At 46.0% G+C, this 19988-nt stretch overlaps 3 protein-coding genes across 3 annotated transcripts; all 3 read right to left on the bottom strand.

Annotated features, from left to right (window-relative positions):
* Positions 1-3748: 3748 nt before the first annotated feature.
* PADG_06243 (uncharacterized protein) lies at positions 3749-5239 on the bottom strand (the record flags this gene model as incomplete). Its single annotated transcript, XM_010763515.1, has 1 exon — positions 3749-5239. The coding sequence occupies one exon, from the start codon at positions 5237-5239 to the stop codon at positions 3749-3751; it is 1491 nt and encodes a 496-aa protein (XP_010761817.1).
* A 1733-nt stretch (positions 5240-6972) lies between these two features.
* Positions 6973-8013, bottom strand: PADG_06242 (uncharacterized protein; the record flags this gene model as incomplete). Its single annotated transcript, XM_010763360.1, has 3 exons — positions 6973-7485; positions 7661-7867; positions 7960-8013. 3 exons carry the CDS (start codon positions 8011-8013, stop codon positions 6973-6975), a joined length of 774 nt encoding a protein of 257 aa, XP_010761662.1.
* A 7770-nt stretch (positions 8014-15783) lies between these two features.
* PADG_06240 (uncharacterized protein) lies at positions 15784-16825 on the bottom strand (the record flags this gene model as incomplete). Its single annotated transcript, XM_010763359.1, has 2 exons — positions 15784-15863; positions 16711-16825. 2 exons carry the CDS (start codon positions 16823-16825, stop codon positions 15784-15786), a joined length of 195 nt encoding a protein of 64 aa, XP_010761661.1.
* Positions 16826-19988: the final 3163 nt, after the last annotated feature.

The following is a 19988-nucleotide window of genomic DNA, read 5'->3' as shown; positions in this document are numbered from 1 at the left end:
ACGGGACAACTGATCCTCCGCACAAACATCCGTTCGGTTGCAGCAAGCAGCCCGACAAAATACATTGAACCAACAGCTCAGTCCAACTCGCCTCTTCTCATCCTTCCAGAGTCCAACCACCTTCATCCTCTCACAGCGCAATTGAGCACCTGCATATATAACTATCTTCTCATACACAACGCGTCCAAACTCTCAAAATTGAGATAGATCTCACTCCGCGCCAAACTTCTCTGCTTTCCTGGCTCTGTGATACTATCGTCACGGACTACGCCGATAATTGTCATTCGGGGTAGACGCTGGTCTGTGGGGATGGTTACTCAAGCAAGTTGCTCACCTCGTATGTCGCGCATATTTACTGGGCTGGAGGTAGGTAAACATATTCTGCAATGCATATATGTCCTGTCACTTGCGGGGTATGTTCCAGGCACCCATCGATACACCCCGACTCTTATGTATGTATGATATATGCAAGTGCAACAACGCTGTGTATCCCCAAAATGTGTAACGCTGTGACGCCCAAGGGATGGAGGAAGTGTCGACACAAGAGAGGGCCGGCAGAGCGGTGATGTCGACTGTCAGTTCTGCACAATACGAACATATATCTCTACGTCCATGAGACGGGGGGAGGTGCCGATGAAGTCTGTGAACAATCCATTCGGTTAAACCGCAGAGGAACATGAGGAATGGAACGTGCACGGTGCCTGGGAGAATTTCCGTTCCGCGGGCAGAGCAAGCATCTGGGGGTAGGACAATTAGAACGTCGGCATATTTCCCGGTAGCTAAATCTCGCAATCGTGGTTCTGGGTAGAGATAGATCTCCGATGCACGTCGAATCCAACACCAATGGAAATCTTGCAGAACAGACGATATCTGTCTGAACAACTAGAACTATTCCATTCTTGTTCTTTTCTCCGTTCAACGGTTCCTATATCGGCGCACTCCAAACGATATAAACTCCAACAATCCGTTCCAGGGGCTTTCTATAGAGAATTTCATCGAGAAATGACATGCCGTTACCGATTGCAACCTTTAAGCCTGCCCATATCATTCGCCCCTAACTACATTCCCCATCCTTTCTGGTCTCGACTTCTGGAATCCCTCATTCCATTTCCCACGCCGCGACCTGCCTCTGCAGGCCTTTGGCCAAACACGAGCACAGTGGAGCGCCGACAGTCCAGTCTCTAGAGAATCGCCAATATTGATTTGTATCTGTGTAAAAAAGACAACTATTTTCTGTTAGCGCCCGGATTTCCATCTTCTCCTTGCTTGCAGCCAGCCAAGCCAGCCAGCCAGCCAGCCTACTTACCCCATGCATCGCCCATTCCCCCCAGCTTTCTCCCATTTGTCGTCCCAAACCCCATCCAAAATCACAGAGAGCTCACATGACAGAGCACAGGCACTTCATTCACATGGGAAGCAAAGCTAGGGGAGAGCAACCTAGGAAATCCCGAAATAGGCGGCGACCAACTGCACAACAACAAACCCACCCCCGTATCCGTATTGTAGCCATAGCTCCCTCCCATCCTCCTATCCTTTTAACCCACCCCCCCCCCCCCTTACTCTCCCTCCCCTCTTCCCTGCCACCTTCAGGGAATTACCTGATTTTTAACGCCCCACGTCCTGCCTGACCCATGCCATCCATGCTTGTTCATGAGTGTTCCAGTCGAGATTCTAGACGCGCGACCAAACAGGGAAAACGGGTGGGTATAAGAAACTATAATAATCCACCCTTGAGCTATAGGTCCTGCAGTTTATAGGATGCAAAAAGACGAACGCCAGAAACACGACCCAGGGGGGGGAAGGGGGATGGGACTTAAAAATAGCTTGCAACTCTGCCAGCTCTATATTTATCTGTGGGGTTGTTGGGAGGGGGGGGGAAGGGAGATTTTTTTGTTGCAGTTTATGCGAGGAGGTTTTGTTGTTCGACAAACCTGTTGAAGTTTGGGCGGGTACACCATAGTCACGTGCCTGTCTATCTTATTTACCTACCCAAGTAGTTAACTAGTTAGTTAGTTAGTTTTACAAAGTTGTAAGTTAGTCATTAGAGCTCGGTTCGGTTTAAACAACCCAGTCAGTCAGTCCCACATTGGTTACGCGGTCTAGAAGAGACTTAACTACGGGTAACAAGTAACTAGTCGAAGCACGCACTGGCCGTCCATTAACCAACCTGAGTGATGGGGTGGCACAGCAGCAGCACAAAGATTCCAAGGAGTTTGGCAGAGAGATAAACTAGTGAACTATGGGATTTTAAGAATATAACTATATTGATTTAGCTACGGGGCATTTTGAATGAATCTAAAGCAGGACTGGCTGCGTTTTGTCGTGCCTGAAACTTAAAAGACCAGAGTCTGAACCTTTGGATGGGGAGTCAAGTCTCTCTCTTCACGCAATGAAAGAAACTCATGCCCCTTGAGTCATCCTGTCGCATACTTACTCCATATGACTAGTTAGCCGAGACAGAGACACGCGACTTGCGACTTAACCCTTCCCGTCTTTCGTGTCTTTCAGCAAAGTAAACTAACTATACGGAGTAGACAAAATATAATTAAATCAACTAACATTAACAATATTTTATTTAAGGACATATAACCCCGGCCCATCATTACCTAGGATATATATATATATATATATATATATATATATATATATATATGGAGATATAAATTATTATTAAATTAATACAGCCAGTGTCAAATGCTTTCCAAAGTCCATGACAACAGAACAAAACACATGGGTAACATACAGAGAAGCAGGCAGTGAGCAAATCATTATCAATCAGATGATTGTGAAGAGAAGTAAAGCGCATCAGCAGCATCAGTAAATAATGACAGACAATTTTTATTGCATTATTATTTCCTTTTCTCCTGAATGATGAATTGATGCTGATGACGCCCCACTTCAGCTCCACACATGGAAAAGATGAGAAGACAGGAAAGTTGGAAAAAAAAAAAAAAAAAAAAAAAATTTAAACTAAAAACAACATTAAAACCCTCCCGGCAACGGCAGTAATGAATGAAGGGAAAATATGAAAAATCATTCATCAATTACAAAACCACAATTTGAGGCATAAGAAGTAGAGAGTATTTGTGTTAGTTTGCGTTGAAGCAAAAAACACTCAATGGAAGAAGTGTGGGTAAATAAATATCAATGAGGGAACGAAGAGAAAGCAGGAAGATTAAAAAGGACTATCCCACCCAACCCTGGCTGCCTGGCAGTAAGTTATGTATTTTTGACTCGATAATAATTGTGGAATGAGAAGAAAGGAGTGCAGGAACGCAGAAGACAAGAAACAAAAAGCAGACTCGCGTAGTTTCAAATTCGCCGGTACAATTGGAGGGACACGAAACATGCCAATAGAAAGGAGGGATATAGCCAGGACATAACGGGAGTGTTGGAGTGGGGGAGGAAGGGAGAGGGCGGGGGAAGGGGGGGGAAATGTAAGTGCGAAGTTCGCAGGCAGAGAGCAACGAATGGAGTAAAAGGAGAAAACCCCTTACCAACCTTCCGCAATAAGACGGATAAAAACACCACAGACCGCAGACCGCAGAAACAGATATAAACCGACTGAGTTTTTCATATCCCATTCCCATCTTCTCCACACTATGCCACCCAAATAGAAGGAGAAAAACAAAATCCCTATACCTCAAACCCCTACGGACTGAAAACCCGCCCCCCTTGGAAAAATAATGAAAAAGGAAAGGTGAACCAAAAAGATGCAAATATCGGTTGGCTTCATTTATGCTAGTGTTTACCCTGTTGCAGCCGTGTTCCACGATAGTGACGACTGCGGCGTCGGTTGGTAGGCTGAAGCAGCCTGCCCCGGCTGGTGGCCCGCGCTGGGGAAATATGCTTGCTGAGCTGATTGCTGGTGCTGGTGTTGCGGCGATTGTTGGGCTTGCTGTTGCTGTGCCTGAGTCTGTTGTGCCTGCTGCTGCTGTGTTTGTTGCTGTTGACGGTCTCCATTATAGAACGAGCTGGCGGGGCCCATGGCGTTCGATTCTCGGCGGGTAGCGGGGTTGTAAGAAGGCTGCCCGACATTTTGCTGGTCGAGTTGTTGCGACTGGCTCGCGTCCAAGGGTCCGGGGACATTGAAGCTTCCTCTTTGGTAGACGGGGGCTGTTGTTGAACTGGGGTCGACAGGGCCTGATGTGTCCGGTGCCACACTCCGCTGTTGCAGCGAGGGGTTTCGGTAGAGTGAAGCGGTACTGGGCGGTTGCTGTGGTTGTGGGGGGTTCATCGGGTTGTAGGCGGCGGGGTACGGTGCAGAGGCCCGATAAGTTGGATACCCTTCTTGTTTCGCAGAAATGTCAGCGGAACCAGGAGCATTTGTTAAGTAGGGGTTCGGTGGGGGATGACCTGAAAGCCCAGGAGCCCCAACAGCGTAACTGGGCATAGCTCCAGGCTGATGAGGATGCGCGCCATATGCAGGTAGTTGGTAGTACGGCGGACCGGAGCTGGGTGCGGCATACGCTTGCGGGCCGCCTAATGTGGAACGATAAGCATATAACGCTGTAGACGGGTCACCGTCCTCGAGTGTACCATGTTCGAAGTCATCAATGGGCGCACGGAAGCTTTGCTTTGTCGTGAGCTCTGCGCGTGGCCGTATGTACCTCAGATTCTCTTGGTGCATGGGAGTATGGAGACGATTTGACATCACATCTTCAACACTATAATACGACACCAGGTGGTGTGTCACTCCTGATACCGTCACGCTCATGGTCTTCTTCACCAATCCTGAATCTTTAAAACCATACGAGTCGACCAATGACCCTACCAACTGCCGCTCGAGCTCCGATTGTTGGCTTCTCTCGCCAAATGAGGCACCTCCTGGCGATGTCGAGGTTGGGTACGAAGTCCCGTTGCTTTCTTGTGGTCGCGGGTATGGTTCTCCAGGTCTCCCCGATGGTGTTGGCCTCCTGGCACCTTTCTTCATAGCACGTTTCTTCTCGCCTGGAGGAAATGGTTTATCGAGTTCGCGGTATACGAGGAAGTTGCCAAGGATGCGGCTCGGACTCCAGGTGACACCGTCGGTCCATCGCTTGATGCCTGATGCATTCTCTTCATAGATGAATACGCTACCGCTTTTCACCAGTTGACTTCTCTCTCGGTCGTGGGGACGTCGTGGAACATGATGGAGGATACCAGTCAGACATGCCTCGAACAAGATCAGCGCATCTTGAGTGGTGGCGACATAGCCCGTGTATGTCGGCGCCAGCACTGCAGCCATGCCGTTGCCCATGTTGTGCGACAAGCTGCAGAAACGTATTGGCTTCAAAAATATGGAGATAAAAAAAAACTATCGACTCGAAGATTCTGCGGAGGACGCGGTAAGGTTGAGTTGTAAGGGGAAAGTTTTGCGCGGCGACAGACTATCCAAGTAAGAATTTAAGCAACAAGCTTGAAGGTTTTCGAAGTGACTTTCGGTATTAACCCTGTCAAGCTGCGCGAAAATGCGATAGAGTTATTTGAAAACGCAAATTAGAATATAGAGGGAAAATAAGAATAAGATATTAAGAACGAGGATATTCAATCGAACAAGCGAGTAGGGTAAGGGGAAGAAGAAGGGAAAAAAAAAAAAAAAAGAAAGAAAAAAGAAAAGAGGATCGGGATGTGTGCGGACAGCCTGTCAAACCAGTCAAAAAGGCTTAAGTAGGACAGGGCGAACGTGGTCTTGAGCTCCTGGTTCGAGATGGAAGTATGATGATGCTGCTTCTTTGAAAAGCAGAACACCCCGCGCGAGAGCGCCAAAAAGAGTTTGAAGGTTCTATGGATCGACAACCACAGCACGGTTCAAACTTTTTTTATTTTGCTCTGAAATGGAGGGCTCGATCTTGCGCAAGTAGAGTTTACTGCCCCAGAGCTAATTATCGGATGGTGCCGGGCTTAAAGCAGCAGATAGCGCGATCAGGAACGTCAAGGGGCGGGCCAATTCGGCGGGCGAAATCAATGGGACGTTCAAAGCTGACCGGGTGGGCCAAGCAAAACCAAGCAGCGACAAAAATGGAGCGAGAGATGGGTTTCTGGGTCTGGCCCAGTTTTCCAAGCTTGATTGGGTTTTTTGCCACGCTCCTCTCCTTTTGCAGGAAAGCTCCAGCAGTCAAAGTCTGGGAACGGTAGGAAGGTAATTATTAAGTTCTTTTTCTTCCGTTTCTCCTTGTCGAGTTCTGATGGGAACCTGTACAAGCACGAGATTTGTTAGAACAGGGCCCCGCTATCAACAAGGAATAAAATCAGGCTCAAGGTTGAGATCAGAGAATACAATTATGAAGAAACAAGGATGGTGAGAATGAGGTCCAGAGTAAAAAAAAAAAAAAACAAGGTTTCGATGACAAGTTGAAATATGTCAACTTTTTTGACAGTCCTTGAGTAAAAAGTAAAGGAATTAAAAGGAAATAAAAACAACGGATAATAATAATCAGATAATAATGAAGGCAAAATATTTGCGAAGCTTGCTTTCGATCTCCTCCCCTTGTTTTCTTTTCAATGGCAATTGCTTTTTGATTTATGCTGGCCTTTCTTTCCCGGAGTGTTTTTATTTTTTATTTTTTATTTTTTATTTTTTATTTTTATTTTTATTTTTATTTTTATTTTTATTTTTATTTTTTTTTTCCCAGCAGGGTTGATATGTTCGTCCTTGAGAGCTGTGACTCTCTCTTCCCCCGTTGAACGGTGTGGTGTGCACATTCGGGGGCTGTCCTCTTTACTTTGTGCCCTTTCTTTCTTTCTCTCTTCTCTTCTCCCCTCCCCGCAAGCAACCGCTGGAACTACAGCTGCAGGCTAGCAGAACGCATGAGTTGTTACTTTGCCCTCCTCTGCCAGGACAGGCCAAGATGGCGGGAAAGCACGGCACGCCGAGTGGGCCAGCCAGAGGTAAGGACGAGCCCCCCCAAGGTAAGGATCAATAGGGAGGGCGAAGGCAACCAGCACTAGTAAATACAAGGGCCAAACTGGCGACAGCGCGTCATCAACAACTTAATCAGCAAAATCGCCAGTGACTAAGTGCGCGCAGCAAGCAGCAGCAGCATCACCTGAGCAGCAACAGGTGCCGGCGTAGTTTGGTTGAATAAGAGAGAGTTGGATGCAAGTTCTATCCAGGTTGGATGGGGGAGGTTTCTCGTATGGTTGGACCGAGGCGGGGGGGAATGCACCGACCCGATCCAGAAGGCAGGGCGGGTGCGTGGTTGTTTCGGCGCCGGAGTGCGTGGGCGTATGCGGGCTTGCAAGCCACTGGGTCCCACCAATCCCACCTAAGGTCCCACCAGTCCCACCAGTCCTGCAGAATGGGTGCTGAGGTGGAGCAGGAGAAGACCTCGGCGCGTCAATGCAGGGAACAGCGGGGGATTGGAAGGGTGGGCGGGCCGTGGCAATAAGGCCAAAGGTGCTTGGGCCGAAGTATCCGTCAGGGAGGGGAGGGGCAGGCGCGACCCAAGAACGGAACAGCGGAAGATCCAATTGGGTGGGGAGGGTTGTGAGGAGCGTGCCACGCTAGCCGAGAGAGGAATTATAGGGCTAACTGGGGTCTTGGAAGAGCGAAAGGGTTTAAAGCTTGGCGGGACTCTCTTCCTCTCTCCCTTTCCCCCTCCCCCCGAGCAGAAGTGCAAGGAAGCCAAATGCTCCACTCCGTACAAATAGCTTGGCTGAAGGGACCAAAGGGACCAACGGGGCCAACGGGGGCCAACGGGACCAAAAAGGGAAGCGGAAGAAGAGGACCTCGGGAGGAGATGGAATGGTTGTGATGAGCAATAACTTGCTTGCTTAGTACTAGAGGAAGGGAGAGTCTGGAAGAAGGCAGCAAGCAGTTATGGAACGGTGCTTCTTCAGCGGAGAGGTGCTGGTGTCCATAGCAGCGGCAAGTAGCAAGCAGCAGCTGTAGCAGCCAGCCATTAGCAGCAACAGAGCACCCCCCGTCAGACTCAAGATGGGGCCCATATTGGCCCATTGGCCATGGGTCATCCCCACCCAATCCCACAAGGGTCGTGGTGGAATCTCGGCAACATCAGGACGAAAGGACATGGCCGGCATGGGCTGTGCAAGATGAAACCCTAGGCGAATCATGGCAGGCCTCTCCCTACGTTCGTTCGATGGCGTGTACATACGGACAACCCCTCACCCCCCAAGGCTGGAAAAGAAAAGAAAATCCTGTCATATCAACCCGCCTACATTGACACGCACGCACACATGTCAAGCAAGAAAAATATGTCAAAGTAGTAAAAATATGGTTACGTTCTTTTTTTTTTTTTTTTTAACCCTCTTTTTTTTGAGGGGGGGTTTTTTTGGGTTTTCCGGGTGGTTAGGGTAAGGTATACAACGCAGGAACGAGGTTGTGTAACAGAGTGACTGGGCTCTTTTTCAAGATAAAAAGTAAAATAAGAACATAACAAAAAGGCCGAAAAAGAAGAAAAGGAACAGGAAAGAAAAGAAAATTAAGAAAATTGAAGCATATCCGTCATCACGGTACGAAGTAGAGTATTGATTCAACACTTGGTGCAAGGGCTTGAAACTCTCAGACACAAGGAGGTGGAGAGACTTACTCGAAAGAACAAGGTTACCAGCCGATCCTCCAGAGCAAAAGGAAGGGCCCTGGGTAAAACAAAAACAGAGTAATTACCTACGCTGGCAGCAGGGTCGAAAATGGTGAAAGTTTTCGTTCGAAGATGCAAGTCGTAGGGGTAAAAACCCGAAGCAGTTCACGCTTAATATGTAATGTAAAAGGGGAGTTTTAGTTTTCTGGTGTGGAGGGGTGACTGCCGAAGTTAACTTTGTTGTCACTGACAGATGGGAGACCGGCGAGTCTAAAAAAATAAAAATGAAAAATGAAAAATATAAAATAAAAAATAAAACCAAAAATAAAAATAAAAATAAAAATAAAACTAGGTCCGGGATCTGGATTGGTGTGACGTTTCTGCTCGAGACGGGCCTATATCAGCAATTAATATGGAGGAAAACACGATGTCCACGTGGGGGAGAGAATTTTAGGATGTTCACGAGTCAATACGAAGAGATCAGGGGGGAGGAAGGTTTGGCAAAAAAAAAAAAAAAAGAAAAGAAAAGAAAAGAAAAGAAAAGAAAAGGAAAAAAGACAACAGATAGTATAACGCTGTTGGAAAGACTTTGAAGGAAAATTGGGTAGCTTCAGTCCCGACGTACTGGAGCGGGCAGGATGATAGGCGTAAATATTACTCTTGCACCCAAGAGGAGATTGGGAAGAATAAAGTCAAGCTAGGAATCTAGTTACCTAAAAAGCGAACAAGTCAAGGGGCTCAGAAAATCACCATAGCGTAGTCTTATTTTTGCTGGTCGAAATGTATGTGTTCCAGCTTCCAAGCTTCTGCAGCAGGAAGGGGGGGGGGGGGGGGTTGGGGGCGGTGGTAAGAAGGTTGAAAATAAATAAGAATAAGGTAAGAAATAATAGTCTTCTTTGGAAAAGATATGTTGGTGGATGAAGGTGGGCTTGAGGCTTGTTTAACAACGGTAAAAGTAAAAGAAACGAAAAGTGTGAAAAATCATACAAATATATTGGTGCAATGGATATATATAACCAGACGCCTCCTGCACCTTAGCAGTTTAGCTGAGACCTGCTGACGGAAATGACTTTCTTGGGCTCCTATGGGAGGTTTATGCCTTGTTTCTCTCGCTATTCGCTGGGGCGTGGATTTTATTAGAGGCTCTTTATTCCCCTGGGCGTTTCCCCTTTCTCTTCTAACACTGGCGGTCTAAAAACCTGCAATATCAGTCATAAGTAGAGAGAACCTCCTTGGGCCGGGGGTGCACACGGAAAGAAACATACATAGTAAACAAAAATAGGGTTGAAAAAGCAAAATAAAATACCGTACCTTTCCTGTTGCGAATTGAACAATTAATTAGCATCTTCAGGATGGGTATTTCCGACAGCCAATAGGCGGCACGAATTGATCCCGTATGGTATGATTGTTGATTCCTGAAGACGATGACGATGAAGCGTCCCGACGAAAGGGAAAAGCCAAGCTTAATCGCCTCAACCCCCTTTCAAACAGCAGGGAGTCTAAAAAAGAAAAGAAAGATAGAAGGGAAAAGAATCAGTCAATCGCACGCGAGTAAGAAAGTTTATCGTTCGATGTAGCAGAAGAACGATGGAAAGTTAAAAAAGCCTTTCAAAACACGCAAAGTAAAGAATAATATTGGGGCTTGTTTGAGCTTTTTTCTTTTCTTTTCTTTCTCTCTCATAGAGATTCCCCTGTTTTCAGAGTCTTACACAAGAAAACGGTTTGGCAGCCCTTGAAACCAGGAAACGGAACTGTTGTAAAACTCAATTGTGATAGCTCGTCAACTAGAGCCAGGGAGACGACCAGTCAACGCGGGGCCGCGGGCATGATCTGGATCCAGACTTCCCAGGGGGAACGATCGCTGCGAACGAAAAAGCCAAAATTTTAAAATAACAAAAAAAGAAGACGGCGTAAACTTTGTGGTGAACAAGCAGCAGTTTTTAAAGTATAATTTCCTTTTGCTTGCTTGCCTGATCCACTTCACGGGGTTGCTTTTGGCCCCAGGGTCACGGTCGATCACTATTAAAAGTATAGGTCAGAATAAAAAAAAAAAAAAGAGTCTAATAAACGAACAGCGGATAGAGCTAGGAGATAAATATCTACGTTAAGAAACCTATCGTTGACGGAGAGCAGCGGTTCGGGGGAAGAAACTTAATAACAAGAGCGGAACTGGCTATGGTCAATTGTTGGTCAATTGCTGTTGTTTTAGTTGATGTTGGAAACACGATACTTCACCACCCCGTGTGGCGGTAGCAGAAGACGACGCGGAGGTTCCCGACCCGGAAGACAGAGCATCGGAATAGGATAAAATTTCCACTTTATTATTCTCCATGAGTGACTCAGCGTACTGGTATGGTGGATGTCTCTATGGGTGACTATGGGCAGGGGAATGTGTTCCCTCCCCCCCCCGGGTCTTATCACTCGTTGTGATTTGATTTATTTTGTTTTCTATATTTGTTTCTTGTTGTTTATGTGGATGGGATATAGTTTACCCGGCGTATTCGTGTTCCGTTATGTGATAGCTATTGTTTTCTGGATGAGAGTGTTGTCTGGATGTTGCATGTATACCCCGTATTCACATCCTACATACAATTTTTCTCTGTGTGGTCTTCCTTTGTTCGAACTGCCAATTACGTGACATGGGTTCCACCCCTTACTCCTCGCTTCGGGACGGTACCTCCTTTGATCCCTCTGCACATCAGAGATATCCCAATCATACATAGTATCATCGATGAGAGGGCAAAGAAAGCCGAAGAAAACATATGAAAATTTTTTGGGACGGATAATAAAGTAAACTGATATATTACACCTCCTCGCTAATCCATTCGCTAACCTCTGGCAGGAGAGAAAAAAATCGAAATCCTTCAGCGACAAACTACGCACAATCAGCAAGGAGAGGAACTAGGGATCTTCGGTCAACCAACAGCAGAAAAGACAAGATGGAGAGTCCCAGGGTTTAGGCGATTCAAACTATACTCGACTCGGCTGAGCCAAGAGATCGGGAAGAAGAAACTTCAAGAACGGAATGAAAGGCTCCTATGGAGTAATTAACACATGAAAAGAGCTGATCGAGATGGATTGGCTTCAGCCAACTTTGTTGAATAATTCTTAGCGGGAGTTGGGTGCAGGCAAAACACCGCACAAGAGACGAGAGAGCAGTTGACTGCGGCATTTTACAAATGGTTCCTGGGCTAGCTAAAAGTTTTCTAGAAATTCACTCATGCTAACCAGGACAGATTGAGAACATTACTGCTGAATGAAATGGTGATGTCATTACAGAGCTCTTCGTACTCCCTATATATGTCCGCATAAATAGCTCTAATTGGTCGTGTGCATCCCCCCTCAAATCCTCCATCCTATAATTAAACATGTTGGACGATGATGCTCCGATGACCTTGCTGTTGACAGGTCCACACATCCGATCCACTTACCCATGCGCACTCTCCAACAATGAAACACTCGGAAAAATGGATGAAAGAAAAATGGATGAATGAAAGCAAGAGGGGCCGGTGACAAGAAAGCGAAAGCGAAAAAAAAAAAAATGAAAAACGAAGCCTGAAATCAACGGAGGTTTGGGTTGGGACTGGAGTCACTGAGCCCGATTTTTACATCATGGTTCTATTCACCCATCTAGCCCATGCCAGAGGGTCAGCTCAATGCAATCCTCTGCCCCTTCGTCAGAATCGTCATTGGGCAGTTTCTTCCATCCAAAAGATCCCGTGGCTTTTGGTCCATGCAGCACGGCACACACAGATGATCATGCTGGCAGCCAGACAGCCAGGCAGGCAGGGAATAATAATCAAAACAGCCGCTACGGTGGATGCGATGCATTGTGATTCGATTGAGATAACTACCCAAGTTGCTATGGCCTTTTCCATGCATACGGTCCATAATTTACGCCATCATGCATGGACCATCGAATCCATATCGACCCAGAACCTGGCTTGGAAACGCTGAATAATAAGCTGTGATATTCCTCGAATATGCCCCAATATACGTGAGTACCTAGGTAAGGCACTCATACATGTGAATGAATTGTCCAGACATGACAAATAACCTACCCGATTGAAAAGAAATAGATACGTCTGGAAGGTTCATCCTCATTCCAATCGCCCTCCATCGCTCCAACTTGCTGGAAAAGCTAAGAATTTGTTTTAAGATTTAAATGTTCAAGATATTGAAATGAATATTAGTTTCGCTATATTACCAAACAACGGAAGGAAATTCCTTTAATTTACGGGAATGCCCATGATTATATTGGTGAACCGCTTTGACTTAATGGCCCCATCGGTTCTTATCCCGCATCTACTATTGGTCCGGAACTTGCACTATTCTTCAGACTCTTTGAAATTCGGGATGGGTATCATTTTCTCACCCTTCAGCCAGTATATAAGTCTAATTATTTTAAACTTCTTTGAAAGCCCTTCCCAGTTCAAGCTGTTCACTTTCACACTGTGTACGGAGTGGCTGGGAAAGGTCCCGGTCTGTTGGGATTGGGCGCCTTGTGGATGAGGCAGGTTGAGAAAGGAAAAATAGTTCAAGCTTCATTTGAAAGCCCCCCCCCCGTCTCTGGCTAATTCGCAGATTAGCTTTGGAGTTGGCTAACTATTCTACGGTATCCTAGTCATGTGCATGAATACGCCTGGGAATCCAAAATGATACACCACCAGCTATTCAATGGTCCGTCCACGAAAATGTACTGATCACACATGTTTTGTATCTATCGACATAGTAGCATCCTGCTCCGCGCAGAAGGAGGTTACCGCATGGGGTATTTTGACCAGGATCTAGGCAGACAAATGCTGTTCTATATCCGGGAACATTAGCAACAAGTAAGGAGGGTCGATTCGAGAATTACTGCACGTTGAAGGAATGAATAAGTACCCGGCCTGCATAGTTATATATGTCCTTTCCCCCTCTTCAAATTTTTGTTTTTGTTTTGTTTTTTGTTTTTTGTATCTATTCGCCATGGACCAAAGCGCCGTGTAAAGTGCGGAGCTGTATACTTCCATGAATAGATGAATACCGTAGTTAGCTACGGCTCTCGAGCTCACCCCACATTGTTCCCGTTCTGTTGAAGTATTAAGGTTAACTCTGCGGGAGTATACGGAGAATGTGTCCCATACTTATATTACTTCAGCCGTTGAACTACAGCTCGAAAGCTAATAATTGATGTAAAAACAACCTAATCAAATGATCTAAGACTCTTCTTCATATTTTAGCCTTACTCTAACTATGCAGTACGCTTACTTTTACTCTTATTCTTAATTTCCCTTACTTTGCTGATACACTTTCCGCCCCTGCAAGACCCTAAAATGAATGACAGGGAACCCGCCCAGATATTTCAATCAACTATGTCCTGGACATACATAGTCAATGTGGTGAATACATAGTTCCGCCCAAAAAAGCCACGATAAGATCATCAGGGAAAATAAGAAAACCGCTCTAGCGGAGCAAATCGTACCGAACCAGTAGAACCCCCCATATCCAATTAGCTGAATAATATCTACTAACTACCTATTGGGTTACCTACCGAGGGCGGGCATATATGTATTATTATTATATATACGTGTTCATTCGGTACGTTTTTAATCTACCCTGCCTTAGACCTTTCTTCACGGGCTCAATAGAATTTTCAACTAACCTAGCAACATCTAGGTATAATACTATTGGAGAACAGGGGGTCCTTATTGTTTGTTGGTAACTAGCTACATAAGGACCTATATCCGTCCTTAGATACCTCCCCTTTTTCTTCCCTCCCCCCCCCCTCCCCTCTCTCTCCCTCCGTCAGACACTAATCTCGGGGTAAAAATTTCCCACGTAAATTTCGCCTGGGCCGTCAGATGCCGCTGGGTTTTCGCACAGCTCCTCTTCTAACCCGGAAGCCGACTGCAAAGGATATAACCAATGAAAGCACCACCCACGGAACCGTATCCATGGAACATATGGATGACGTAGGGTCGCGCTATCTATCCATGTTTCCTATCATGCTCTGCTCGCCACCGGGGGCGTCTTTCTTTGGGTGGAGCATGAAGCCAGTGCTGCTTTAAAACAATGCTGCCATATCTTTCCTTGTCTGATGACCTTGATAAGGATAATTCCGTATGCTGCCCAAATAGCGGTACGGTATCCGTTGTGTAAGCGCCATCAAAAAAAATATCATCAAAGATACTTGGTCACCTACCAATAGAAAGGCGCTCGTTTTTTTAATCGCCAGAAACGGGCCATGTCTCCTGGCAAACGTCGGTGCAATCCCTCTTGATCAAATTCAGCATCGATCAGCTTGTCACTATCCCCAGGATTCTGATTTCTCCCTGGTATCCATCGCTTTCCAGCCACAAACCTGTCCCAGAAACGAGAACTGACGGAGCTAGCAATGTCAGAAGATGCAGGAACAGAAAGGTATCGAAACCTTATGAGTTCCAAGGAATCCTTCCGAAACTACTAATTAGTTAGTAGTAGCTGGGAGCTTGCTCCGATGACGAACTTGAGTCTTAACGTTCCTCTTAATTAATAATAATAATGGACATTTGGTCTGGCACCGATTCAGCCAACTAGTAAATAATTGCCTACACCATAAGGGATGCACGGACTGTTAAATAAATGCCACGGAATTCGAGTTATAAATGCACCGTCTCGTGATTCGAGCTGTTCGCTGCCGGCGTAGACGGTATGCAGCTAAGGAGGCATGCTCCAAGGGTTAGTGATCCCCCCCGAGACACGTTGACTGATTCCTCATAGGCGCTGCTCAGGCTCATTAGCAAAAAAGTAAATGCTCAGATAATTCCCGTTATATAAACACCCTTTGGACTCTCAATTCCTCATGCACCTGGATTGCAAAGCGGTTTGGTGCATAGATCCCCCATTCCATGAAATTATATCTACCAAAGTTAACCGCATAAATCTCGCATACACACCTGAACTTGGCTGTGCTGGGTTCATCCCAATCACCCATATCTATTTGACCAAATTAGGCCATTCTCACCCACTCACACATCATTATCCCCAAAGGTCACCAGTAATAATAGCGGGAACAAGGCTGGCGAGGAGACGTTAGTGGAGACGCTCGCTTTAAATTTTTCATATTCCTTTTTCCTGAGTCCGATATGTCGGTCGATCTATCCAGATCCCGTATTTTGCACAGGCGTCTTTTATGCACTGCAGTGGGGTTCTTGTCATTTTTATTTTATTTTTTTTTCCCACACCATGGCGCACCGGCCAGTCTCGCTAGTTAGGCTTCGCCGATGCTGAGCCTAGCGTCTCAGTCGAGTCGTCCTCGACGTCCGTGTGTACGGGCTGCCGCCCACTTGGTCTGTCGAACAAGCGGTTCAATGTTAAGAGCTAAAGTCGAGTTAGCTTCGTGTCTCTCTCATCAAAAAGCAAGACTGGGCCAATAACATTAGGTAGCCTTCATCCGTTGTTTCATCCTCTTCAGGATGTTGTGCAGTTCTTTTTATGAGATATCACAAGCAAGCGTACTACAGAACACCTACATAGCGCCAGAGAGAACCAAACCTGGAGAAGAAAAAGCCAAATCCATTTGCTCTGCATAACTTCCTGCAGCATGCAGGGAAGAGAAGGTTGATGCGCTTTTTAACCTAATTGAATGCAAGCAGGAGGCCCGGTTCTCATCATCTGCGCCTTTAACAGTCGAGTCGACGCTGCACCTCTCTACCAACCCCTCCCCACCGTATTGCAGTTTTTTCCTGAACAGGTGTCAGTGGCCGCGTGAACTCATAAGTCAATGGATACTTCTTAATTTGCAGACTCCAACGGTACAGTTAGCGTGCATCAACTGTGACAAAAGGGCATGGTTTTGTGGCTTCTGTGGGCAGAGAGGGGACGCGACGAACACCAATCAATTCAGCATTCGTTGTGAAACTGCTGGTCACTGCAAATGCTGATTGAAAGCCCTGGACTCTGGAGGCAAGGACAAGTATGCGGAACTACACTCTTCCTCTTTCTTCAGCTCAGCTGGCTTGTCCATTGGGTTTTTGGAGCTCTGTCAAACAAGTCGCCTCAGAAGCGCGCTGTTGTCGTCAGTTAACGGACCGGATCATGTCATGCCACCATGTATCGGTAGAATTTGTCTAAAATTGTTTCCCTTTTGCTTAATCTGTTTTTTAATCCTACCAGCTGCAGCAGCTGATTCCGATGATAGCTGAGCCTGCTTGAAGCTATTTCTTACTGATCAACCAAGTTCGGTCCTCAGGTGCTGGAATCGTTCCCATCATGTTTTTCTCCAAACCCCTATCCATGCAACCTAACAGCGTTCTCGGCTGATCTTCAACATCAATGTCCATGCCGATTATGATAATTATGCCGATACCAATATCCTTTTATAACTGATTTGAGTCCGGAAGAGCTTTCCAAGTTGTCCTTCTCTGCTTCATCTGCAGGGATTCCTACGTCTGTTCTCCAGAACCATTTACGCACGCCCCCCTTCCGCCGATATGCATGCATGCACGGACATGAATATACAATAGTTCATTGCTTTCACACAATACCATTCCTGAAGCCCAACTCTCTGAAAACCGCAAGGGTATTCTACCTTTGTGTATACTGTTCCATTCCTAATCCATATCAGTAACAATGGGATTGTTTCCAGTTTCATAGCCGTAAGGATGGCTGGTCAGCAGAACAGGAAAATGGAAAAACAGCCGCATATCGGCATCCGCTTAATAGGATTGAGAGGAGAGCTGAGGATATTCTTTTAGTCTAAATATATCCGAAACGATGTGGGGGCGGATTGTCGAACATTAAACAGATATTCGACTCGATACACTGTGCATGCGTTGCAGGTTCTACCCTTTGGCAGACGACAGGCAGGATCTTATATGCACTGCTTGCTTGACGCGGACCGTGCAACGGACTGTTCTTCTTTAAGAGATGGAGGCAGAATTCTTAGAAGATATAAAGCTTTTAACAATCTTCCCCGCCTGAAAAAAAAAAAAAAAAAAAAACGGATTGAATAGTTGGAATCATATCGAGCTTTGTTGACCATGTTCGCCATTTTGTCCTCACCATTGGCATTGTTGTTATGAGTTTGACTCCTGAGATCTATACCGGGACCGTTCTTTTACCAATCTTGATATTACGACACAGCCTGGTATAGTGTGCTGTCTCAAAGGAGTAGTACGTTCTTAATTTACTCCAGCGTTAAATCTATTTATATTGTTTGGCCGGTGTAACTAATAATATCCGTGACTGGTCAATGCCCGTTTCAAGCTGATGAGGCATCCACGTCTCTATCAGGTTTCCAAGGAATCATCCAGGGGGGCGGAAATAGCAGCCCAAACGGCACGTTAGTGGGAGTCAACGAAAGGAAATGGCCAGATTGACTTTGGGGAATTGGACCGGAGCGTACATCAAGCAATTTTCCTGAACTCTCACATGGATAACCCCTCTTCACCCCGCCTTGACCGTTGCTTCATGTTATAATAAGTTAAGTGGGTTTGATTGGCTGCTGTTTGACAGAAGATCAATTGCCCAGTAGTGCTTATGGGAAAATATGGAAAAATGGAGAGAAAAAAATCTATTGTTGATATCTACATAATATATTTCTTCGTTGTCTTATTTGCCTCTTACTTATATAGAGCTGATAGTCGTCGCCACGCAAGATTGAGAGATGCAACATTTGCCCGCCTATTAAATCCTTTCACCGTGTTTGATCCAGCAGATCTGAACCACGTATGTAATGTGCTTGCAGTACTTTCTTAGCTCTTACCGGCCTCAACTTTTGCAGATAGGGCCCGTTAGTTCTCTCAAAGACTCATAGACTAGGAAGACATCACATGCGCCGCTCCAAACACCATCCATGTGTTTGTTGTTCACCATCGTGTTCAGACGTTTTGATGTCCCTAGAGCCCAGCAATCTTCAATATTAATTCTGTTCTGTTGTGGTCTACTGGAATTCGTGTTAGTTACTGCATCGTGTACGATGAAAGAGAGCAAACCAACTTCCTCATCTGGATAGCGGAAACAATTGTCTTGACCTAGAAGTTAGGCAGTGCATTAAACGATGGGTGGGATTTATGTACAGAACTCCGTACATGAACATATGCCAGGCATAGGTTGTCTTCCACTTCTCGCTAATCCGCCTGACAAATCCTCCCATTAACTACTGAAATAGATGTTCCGTTTCTCATCGTTTGCTCGGGACTATGGGTACAGTATCTAGGCTCTCGTTCTGGGTGCGCTGCACCATAGTTGGCTCTTCGTTGCATTGTATGTGTCTATATCCATGCCGTTCTTTCAAAAGATTGGCAGCAGGTAGCCTCGTTGAATGTGATATCCCGTCTCAGGTTGAATACATAAGAATGGATACCCAGATTTTTTTTTGGCGGGGGGGGGGGGACTGTCTTCTTTTCGTCCACAAGTATTTCGGCTGGTCAGCTTATCCTCGCCAGTGATGAAGCAAAACCGCAAGGCTGGGTAGATAATCGGGACAAATAACCATGCTAATGAACACCAACTGTTGCAGAGGAGTTTTTTGATGTCTCCTTCCTCTTCCTCCCGTCTTTTCGTGACTGAACTCTGCAGCTCGACAGCTGGCCAGTAAAACAACCAAGCAGGAATACAATGACCTACCTCACTTGCATCGACAGGGGACTCCAGAATCTAGACCATGATTCCATCCACGGTCACATCGGCGGTCTGTACGAAGCGGTCTCCGCCACCCCTGTACCAGGGAGAAATCCTTGTGGCAATACAGCCAATCAGCCTCCCGTCATCAAAACTGTCTGTGCCATGCTCGCTTATTTTTGCAAAAGCCCAACGCTTGATCGAATCATAGCTCGAAAAAGATGAAGACACCAATAACTTATCGCAGTAGCTGAAGTGCTAACATCCGGTTTTTCGATTCGATACCCAATCGTCAATGTAAAAGTATGGGGGATGATCTTTGTTTGTCTCTCTTTGCTGCCATGGACTAACTATCCATTTCATCCCAACTCATCGTAGCTAGTGTAGGCGAGTAACTATGTGCAGGACACATTGGGAAACAAAATGTGTGGAGAAGCCACAGTCTGTATCTGCCTATCAACGCTGCTAGATTGCAAACCTCAAACGGCCAAACAACATTGAGATCACTTTTGCAGACTGCTTGCATGGAATCTGGTTAAGGCTGTCAATAATTCTATCCGATTCGACAAACGGCTGCAGAAGGTGGGGGCGCTTGAAACAATGCGTAGAGAAACGCTGTAAAGCCACCTGTGTCACGAGTTCTGTTAGGGCGTATTCTGACTGACTGGCAAATTATCCGCTTTCAGCGTTTCAGATGGTTTTTTCATGTGACGCATCTGTATGCAGCTCTTATTGTTTCAACCTTTTATCACTGCGCTCGGGATTCCGTTTGCCCCGAGATACGTGCGGAAATAGACCCCCTTTTGTTTTTTTCTTTTTTTGACGACTTGACTACGGGGACGTATACCGGATGAATGCTTCCTCTTACTGCCCTATCTGCCC

Source organism: Paracoccidioides brasiliensis (assembly GCF_000150735.1).
Source record: "Paracoccidioides brasiliensis Pb18 unplaced genomic scaffold supercont2.8, whole genome shotgun sequence".
NCBI classification, from domain to species: Eukaryota; Fungi; Ascomycota; class Eurotiomycetes; order Onygenales; family Ajellomycetaceae; genus Paracoccidioides; species Paracoccidioides brasiliensis.
This window is presented reverse-complemented; position numbering and strand designations above follow the sequence as displayed.